The sequence below is a fragment of the Monodelphis domestica genome, chromosome 1, assembly GCF_027887165.1.
Source record: "Monodelphis domestica isolate mMonDom1 chromosome 1, mMonDom1.pri, whole genome shotgun sequence".
In the NCBI taxonomy this organism is placed as follows: domain Eukaryota; kingdom Metazoa; phylum Chordata; class Mammalia; order Didelphimorphia; family Didelphidae; genus Monodelphis; species Monodelphis domestica.
This window is the reverse complement of record NC_077227.1, coordinates 36,845,499-36,855,227: the sequence shown is the minus strand read 5'-3', so window position 1 is coordinate 36,855,227 and position 9,729 is coordinate 36,845,499. Positions and strand designations below refer to the sequence as shown.

Sequence of the window (9,729 nt, the reverse complement as noted above, 5' to 3'; positions counted from 1 at the left end):
CTTCTCTCACAAGAAGAATCTTCTTCAAGCTGGAGAAAGAAGAACGATGTTAAAGAAGTCAGTTAAGCCCAGTGTAGCTCAGGGGGCAAGGAGATCACACCTAATCTGTTTACTAAAAAGTTAAACCTGCAGGATCTGACAAAGTGAACACAATAACCCCCTTCTCTCAGGATGAATTTGGACCTTTTTTTTCTCTTCGTAGTTCAACATACATCTAAAAGCCAACAGAAATTTGATTGTCATCAGCCTATGACCCCTCCTCCCCAACAAGATAAGCTGGACAACATACTTTTACAGTCCCATTTTGGTGTCAAGGTAGTCTGGGACAGATTCCAAAGTAACAAATACATGGACATTCCCTTAATAACCTTTTGATTACTAAACGAATCTGGGTTAATATAAAAGAAATCTTGTTTATCTACAAGGACTATCCTCTTATTGGCTGAGAAATCCCACCCCATGTTCTCTATGACTGAATATAAGAGACTGAGCTGCCCATTACCTCTGAAAGTTGTAGGACCATCTCTCTGGCAATGGAGCCTTGGGGACTCACCACAACTGTCCTCCTGACTTGTGTCCTTTTTCTGATCTTCTTATCTTTATGGAACCATGGGACCAAAAAGGGGAAGCTCCCACCAGGTCCCACTCCTCTTCCCATTTTTGGAAACCTCCTGCAATTTGATTTCAAGAACATGGCTGCAACAATGTCCAAGGTAAAGGGGATGGATTTGAAGTTTGGATCCAAGCTGCTTGTATTATGGGGTTGAAACACAAAGACTTCACATGAATAATTAAATCAGGTCTCATGTTGATTTAGATTCCTACATAATGGATGGTGTGGCTTTATATTTGATTAGCATTAGCAATGTCAAACTTACACTGAATATCTTGTCAAAGACCTTTGGGTGGCAGCCATCTATGGAGGCATTTAATTACCAAGTTAAGGAGGCACTAGGGAGCTCCTGCAGGCTTTTGAGAAGAAGAATGGCATTGTCAGAACTGTTTTATAGGAATATTAAATTGTTAGTGGTATGGATTATTCACAGCAGAGGAGAAATATTAGAACCTGGAGATTATTGAAAAATAGATTAAAAATAACTTACTATGTGCCTACTATGTGCTCAATATTTTGGGGATAACAGAGTAAGAGTTTTCAGATGCATGCCAGTGGGAAAGACCTTGTGCTCATTGAGACACATTAACAAATCAAAATATAATACAACACATTTAATGTTATTTTCTGACTCTAAAAAAAAAAATCATATCTTTTTCTGACACTGAATCACTGGGGAGTGCCCGGGACTTTGGTGGTGGGACTTTTCTTTTCTAATCTTCTTTGTCTGTGACTGCAGGATGGATAGAAGCAACTGCCAGGTGATTGCTTCCAGGGCTAATTTTGAGGGTGGCTCTTATGGAAGAAGAAACGGTGGTCTACAGATCTTTGTCTCTCCTAGGAATCTTGGGCTTACCTGTCTGACAGGCTCAGGTGTTTAGTAATTGGTATTAGTAAGTGGTGAAAAAGGTAGGATGCTTCTCAGCAGTGATCTCACCTCATTTAAATGATGATTGGTTTGTGCTGGATGCAGGAGCCATTGATATAAATGGGCTATTCCCAAACACTCTTGAGTAACAGTTCTGGGCTGTCTCTACCAGTTTCCAAGTGGTTTTGCAGTGGTTTGACATGCCTCTTGCATTTCACTTTCTCCTTCCTTTAGGATAACTCACAGAATTAGTCAGTTTATGTGCCTGTCTCACTGACCCATAAAAATAGTCAAAGTCAGGGAGCATGAGAGTCTTAACTGGGTCAGTGAACATGAGAAGGGTGCAGAGGGAATAGATGTGGGAGATATACAGACTTGCCAATGGCTTACTGAATATTTGTAATAAACAAGAATGAAAAGTCAAGAATGAATCTGTGGTTTAAATCAGGATGAATGGAAGTTCTTCAAAAGTAGCCCACTTCTTGGGGAAGAGAAATGGACAAGTTTAGATGTAGTTTTGGTGTGTGCAGAAACAAATGAGTTGTCTTGCAGACATGTTAAGTGCTAACCACAGAATGATCTGAGGTTTAATTTAGTGAAGATGAGAACAACAGAGTTGTTTTTGAAAGTTCTATTGAAGGGAAAGCAAAATTGACTAAGGGAAAGGATATTTTTTTTTGTTTAGATGTTTGGGCAATAATGTCCACAACAGATAGGAGGGAGAGCTGTTCATTTATTATTTTATTATTGTTTTCCCTACCAAGAAGAATGATATATCCTGGGAATTGCTGCGAAAAAGGAGACTAATAGAGAGGTTATGTTCAGGAGAAGTAAGTAAGTAGTATGAGAAGAGCTAGTTTTACTTAATTATTTAATATCCTTTTATTTCAACAATAGAAATACATTATTTTCCCCTTATGCCTTAAGGTCCCATAAAAAATAAGATCCTTATTACAGATATGTAGCAAGCAAAACAAATTCTCAATTCATACACCATGTCTAAGAATATGTCTCCATCTGATCCCTGAGTCCATAGTATTTCTAGCAGGATGTGGGTAGCATGTTCCATCCTGAATTCCCAGCAATACTGGCTTCACAATATGGGCATTATAGTGCTTAAGTTTTTCAAAGCTATTGGTTTTTGTAATATCATTTTTATTATATGGATTTTTTTATTTACTCACTTCAATCTCCAAGAATTCACACAAGTCTTCCCATATTTCTCTGAGACCATCCTTTTCTTTATTGCTTACAGGACATTGTTACACCCACATAATTATATACAATCCTGTAATAACATGATATGTTTTCCCCAAAATCATCCCACTACCTAAAATAGTGCAATTAACCTTATAGAGTTTAAGGGAGGAATGGGTTAGGGGATCAAAAATTTTATTGATAATCTTTAAAACGAAAGGAAAAAAATGGTAGCCCAGTTTTCAATATGTAAATGGTTTAGAAATATGCAAATATACTGATATTGGCTAGACTTGTCCTTCAGCAGCAGATAGTCTGTAATGAAGAGGTTATTTCATTAGGGCCTTTTCATCTAGACAGAATATGCAAGAACTTTTTCTCCAATCAATTAATTAGTCAGTTACTTAATCAATTCATAAAATGTCATTTAGCATGTAGCATGTGCCAGGTAGGTGATATGGTGCAATAGAGAGTGAGGCCTAGAGTCAAGAAGACCTAAGCTTAAATCCAGTCTCAGATACTTGGTAGCTGTATGATCCTGGGCCAATCTCTAACTCTGTTTGCCTCCATTTTCTCCTCTAATATGAGTTGAGAAAGGAAATGGCAAACCACTTCTCACTCATATTTTCCCCAAGAAAATACCAAATGGGATCACAAAGAGTCCAACACAACTGAAACTGAACAACAACAACAACCTGTGTCGAGCATTCTGTTAGGTCTTTAAGGATAAAAAAGAAAAACATGATGATCCCTGGCCTCAAGAGGATCCCAGTTTAATAAGATAACATGCCCATACCTGCCGCAGGTGGGACCTACCCTCTCCCCAGCATCAGGGGTCCTTTGGCTGGGTATGTTGGCCTGGGCATAATGAATGGGAAGCAGCTTTAGTTTTCAACCTGCAGCACAGTCTTCACAGAAAAACTGCTCCGCCTTTACTGGCTGAACGTTTATTTTTATACCCTCTGGTTACACAGGTACTTGGCACCAAGATTCATTTTTCTATATACATTTTTCCTTATAGATAACTGGATAAGTCATACATTAACTTTAAACAAATTGTTTAATTAACATTCTATGATTATCCTACATACTATGTTGCTATACATTCTGACAACAGACAAGAAGCTTTACTAAATATAAATATTTTCTCTTCATGGGCAGTGTAACTAGAGGTCAGTTCCCCATAAACCATGAGGTGCTAGACATGTGGTTAGGCTAAGAGTGATTATTTATTACTTTAATGAACTGATACAATCAATCAGGATTCCTTGGGAGATAATCAACAAAACACTGCTGCTAAGTACTGGGTCAAAGGGTAGGAAAAACATAACCCAGTTTTAGTTATTTTTTTAATATCAGGCTTTCATTTTTCTAATGTTTCACTAAGGTATCTAGGCTTCAGTTTGCACAATAAACCAGTGAAGTATAATGTACCAGTCTCTGCCTGAGAGGTAATTAATATACCTCTCATTCCTGGTTTGTAGTGGGGGTGGAGAATCAAAATGCAGTTGTGTTAGAGGTTTTAAACCTAGGAAAGGGGGGTTTCCCACTTATATGGGTACATAGGAATCTTTAATTCTGTAAGTATGATCTTTTGGTAATATTCTGGGAGGATAGAGTGGAACATTTGTATTAACCTTGCAGGCATGTTGTTTTCATCTATTTTTTTTTTCCTGGGGAACAATTCCAATAATAAGTGGTGTTAGTGAGAGAAGTCACACAGAGTGGGGCTGAGTGGAAGTTTCCATCCTTCCTGGGGGTCACTTTCCAAACCCAAGTTTCCATGTGTGATCAACAGTGTGTCTTTGATGGCTCCTGGCACATACCTGTATCTATAGATATTTACATATCTCTCTCTGTCTCTGTCCTTTCTCTTTCCTTAATCTCTTTCAGATATAGACCAAGTTGCAAAGTATGAATAGATTGTCATTTAAATTATATTCATTCTGCCAACTTATCAATAATTATTATTTCTCCAAAAATTTAAAGTTGATTATATTTTAAAGTGTTTTATAATTATGTTCCTGAAATTTCTGAGTTTGTTTTAGGAGACATTCTTAGATATTTTATTCTATGATTATTTTAAATGGATTATATCTTATTATCTCTTCTTACAGGACTTTGTTGAGATATACACACTAAATATTTATATGGGTTTATTTTATATCCTGTTCCTTTGCTAAAATCTTTTTAAAATTTAATTTATTTTACCTTTTATTCATTAAATTTTAAAAAGTTTAAATTTAAATTAATTTAAAAATATTTTCAGCTAATTTCTAGTTGAATCTCTATAATTTTCCATAAATACTATCGTATTATCATTGAAAAGCAATACATTACTATCTCTTTGCCCATTCTTATTCCTTCCATTTCTTTTTCTTCTCTTATTTCTATTGCTATAATTTCTAACACAATATTAAATCATACTGGAGGTGATGGGATTCCTTGTTTCACTACTGATGTTATAGGGAAGGCTACTAATTTATTCTTTTTTTTAAAACCCTTACCTTCCATCTTGGAGTCAATACTGTGTATTGGCTCCAAGGCAGAAGAGTGGTAAGGGCTAGGCAATGGGGGTCAAGTAACTTGCCCAGGGTCACACAGCTGGGAAGTGGCTGAGGTCAGATTTGAACCCAGGACCTCCCATCTCTAGGCCTGGCTCTCAATCTACTGAGCTACCCAGGTGCCCCCATGAGCTACCCAGCTGCCCCCCTAATTTATTCTTATTATAGATGTTTGCTGATGGCTTAAAATATATACTTTTATACTTAGGAAATCCTTTTATCCTTATGTTTTCAAGTCTTTAAACAAGAATGAATTACATTTTGTCACAAGTTTTTTCTGCATATGTTAATGTAATTATATAATGTTTGTTACTTTTGTTGTCAATTTAATCTATTATGTTATTTTCCTTATATAAAACCATTCTGCCATATTTGCTATAATTCCTGTTTGGTCTTAATGTATAATATTTGTGATACATTGCTATAGTCTCCAGGCTAATATTTTATTTTAAAATTTTCACCTCTATTCATTAGTGAAATGGTTCTTTAATTTTCTTTTTCTATTGTTGCTCATCCTAGTTTAGGCATCAGAAGCATATTTGTTTCATAAAAAATATTTGATAAGACTCATTCTTTACAAATTCTTCTAAAGAAATTATTTAATATTGGATTTTTACATGTTTGGTTAAAATTTGCTTGAAAATCCATTTGGTCCTAATATTTATTTCTTAGGAGGCTAACTTATGGCCTGTTCAATTTCTTTTTACCAAAATCAGTTTATATATGTATTCTTTTTCTTCCTCTGTGTTAAAGTTAATTATGGTTGGACTCAAATATGTTATTAGGTGGTCACCAGGGATTTAATTTCTAAATCCCAAAAAGAAATTACTAAAGTAAATGGGATTTATGGTAATTTTATTTATAATATCTATAATAGAAGGAAGATATTAAAGAATGACAGAGAGAAACAGGGAGAGAGAGAGAGAGAGAGAGAGAGAGAGAGAGAGAGAGAGAGAGAGAGAGAGAGAGAGAGAGAGAGAGAGAGAGAGAGAGACTCTGGCTTCTTCTGATAACAGTTAGAATCTCTAAGCCCCAGCCAGTGGAAGAGAGTCTCAAGAAGATTGGCCTTAACTTCAGACTTCCAGAAAGGTGGGATCACTAAGTCAGCTTTTCACTCACCAATGGTGACAGTCTAAAAGAAGTCTGAGTGTCTGTGTTCAGATTGCTCCTCAAGGGTCTGTCTTCCAGTCACTCCCCCAAGTCAGTGCCCGAATGACTGAATGTCCAAATGTCTGAATCTGAATGAATGATCCAAATTTGAATCCAAATGAATCCAAATGATCACAATGTCTGAATGCTTTCCTTCTGCCTTTTGGCCCTCTTTTTAAAGATCTTTTTCTCTTGTATCGCCTCCCCTAAATTTCACATCTACCAATCATAGCAGATGCTTTTCTCCAGGATTTCCAATTCTTTAGTTCCCACCTTCTTTGGTTAGATTTTTTCTAGGACTGCCCACTCTTGAGTTCTCACCTTCTCTGGTAAGATTATATCTTTTTGGGTTACTTAACACCTCTTTTGGTAAGTTCATCTTTTGTAGTTACTTAACACCTTTCTGTGGTTAATTCACCTTTTATAGTTACTTAACACCTTTTTGTAGTTAAAATCTAAAAATAAATTGTATCTTACAATTCTAGTTTCACTATAAAGGAAGAGCTAATTACCTTCATTGTTACAATCTGGAGATTACAATTTTATCTTCACAATAAAGAAAGAGTTAAGTATCTTCATTGTTACAATCTGGCGATGGCTAAATACAATCTTCACATCTATTAATCTAGGCAATTTATATTTTTGTAACTACTCTTCCATTTCACTTAAATTATTAAAAATTTTACCTAAAATTATGCAAAAATAACTCCTAATCACTGTTTTGATTTTATCTTCAATAGTGGCAACTATACCATTTTATTTTTGATGCTAATTATTTGGTTTTATTCTCTGTTTTAAACATCATATTAACCAATGGTTTATCTATATTTCCTTTTTTTCCATAAAAACAGCTCTTACTTTTATTTATTAATTCAGTGCTTTTCCTATATTCAATTTTGTTAACCACACCTTTAATTTTTAGGATTCATAATTTAGTATCTAATTGGGATATTTAATTTGTTTTTTCTGTTTTTTAATACCACACCCAATTCATTAATCTGTTCATTATTTATTTTATATGCATTTAGAGATATAAATTTCCTGTAGTTATTGCTTTTGCTGTATCTCATAGATTTTGATATGTTGTCTCATTATTAGAATTTTCTTTAATAAAATTACTTATTGTCACTATAAATTATCTTTTTCAGAAAACAAATTCTTAAACATTAAGTTATTTAGTACCCAGTTAATTTTGATTCTACATTTCCATGGTCCCTTATTAAATATGTTTTATTGCATTATAGTGTGGAAAAGAAGTATTTAATATTTAAGCTTTTCTCTATTTAATTATAAAAATTTTTGTTTTAATATATGGTCAATTTTCATAAAGATAGAATGCAGCACTAGAAAAAGGGTGTATTCCTTTTTTTCCCACTCAGTTCTCTGCAGATATCTATTCTATCTGGCTTATCTAATATTTTATTTATCTCCTTCAAGTCTTTATTTTTTATTTTATGGTTAGATTCATCTACTTCTGAGAAGGGAAATTTGAAGTCCCCTACTAATCCAGTTTTGTTATATATTTCCATCAATATCACATTTGGATAGATTTGCTATAGGGAGCTCTAACTTCTTCCTGAAGCTGATTGTTAGGTTTTTCAAAAGGACAATGTACACCTTAGAAATCAGTAAATGCTACCAACTGAGATGGGGTTTATTATTTTATTGACTGTTTAGGCTAAGAAAACAAAAGATAAATTGTTAAAAATGAAACTAAAACATAAACATTTTTACAATATACTTTCCCCCCAAAAGGCCCAGTGTTCAACATTTGCCTGAACCTCTCTATTACTCTATAAGAATTGTTTGAGTTCAAGCAGGAGTATTGTACAAAGCTCAGAGAATGATGTTATTTATCAACATAGTGTAGATTTGGTACCTGAAGACTAGTAGTAATAATAATAATAATAGCTGGCATTCACATAGGGCTCTAAAATTTACAAATTGCTGTATATCATTAACTCATTTGAACCTCACAAGACTTGTGTCTATGAAACTCAATCTCCTATCTCTGAATCTTTGCACTAGAATTCCCCCCCCCCCCATGCCTAAAATGCTTTATTCCTTCATCTCTAATTTTTATTTTTCCTAATTTTGTTCAAGACTCAGCTCAAAGCCCAGATTTAGCAGGAGACCTTTTTGAATTCCCCTAGGAGCTATTACCCTTCTCTCTTTCTTTTTGGGTATACCGTGGTGAAATAAGCTCCTGGGGAAATGAGAGAGTTTGTCATAAAAATATGTTCAAAATAAATAATCTATTTAGAGAGGAAGGTACTAGTAGCTGGTGAAAGTGTCAGAAAAGATATCATATAGAAAGTGGCACATGAATTAAGCTTTGTGAAATTTAAGATTTCTACTAGAAAGCTGCGAGGAAGGAGTACATCTTGGGCATAGGTATTGCAAAAGCAAGGCAATGGAAATTAGTGTTTTTGAAAAGGAGTAAGAAGACTAATTCTTCTGAGTCATGGAATAAGTCAAGAGCAATAAGGATTCTGAAATTATTCATCCCAAGTGAGTTGTGAAGGATTTGAAATGTGAGATAAGTTTATATTTTATCTCAGAGGTAATAGAAAGCCACTAAAATCTGTTGATCAGTGTAGTAAATGGTATGATCTTTGCTTCTATAGTGGCACCTTAGCCAGGAACTAGAAAATTTGAAAAAAATATTGAATTTAGAGAAAAGATACTGAATTCCACTTTATACTTATGATGTATGGGAAGTCTAAGGATATTCAAGAGAGATAATAGGTCAAGATGTCTACATCTAGGATTTATCTTCATAGTGATGATGTAGTTATCAAGAGCAAGAATGTAGAGAGAGAAGAGAAAATGGTCCATGACAGAACCAGGGAATATCCATGAATTTGTCGTTTATTTTGTATTATGATCTAGTAAAGGACATAGACTAATTAGACAAGTAGGAAGAAAATAGACAAAGACAGAGAGAGAAGGATTAGAGAACCCAGATAGAAGAGGGTAGTCAACAGTGAAAAGGTCTAGGAGAATGTGGATTGGGAAATGGCCATCCACTTTGGCAATTTAGAGACCATTAGTAAATTTGGAGAGATCAGTTTGAGTTTAATATTGATGACAGAACCACTGCAAAAATTTAAGAAATTTGAGAAGGAGAGGCAACAAGAGTGGACTTTTGAAAGGAGATCATAATCACATCTATACCCCAGGTGGTTTTTCCCCCCATGTCTTCCTATAAATCTCCCATAGGTCATATACCCAACATCTCTAGTTCTTAAATAGTTACCAATGGAACACACAAGGAAATTCTACATTAGAAAAATGCAATGATAAGGATTTCAAAGGAGTAAAACTAAAGAGAATGA

At 34.6% G+C, this 9,729-nt stretch overlaps 1 protein-coding gene across 1 annotated transcript in view; it reads left to right on the top strand.

Annotated features, from left to right (window-relative positions):
- The first annotated feature begins 493 nt into the window (after window positions 1–493).
- LOC100026637 (cytochrome P450 2C19-like) overlaps window positions 494–9,729 on the top strand; it is a 31,871-nt gene continuing 22,635 nt past the window's right edge. Inside the window, exon 1 of the mRNA XM_001377142.4 lies at window positions 494–713. Within this exon, the coding sequence (XP_001377179.2) occupies window positions 534–713 (180 nt within the window). The 5' untranslated portion in view covers window positions 494–533. The remainder of the gene's footprint in view (window positions 714–9,729) is intronic.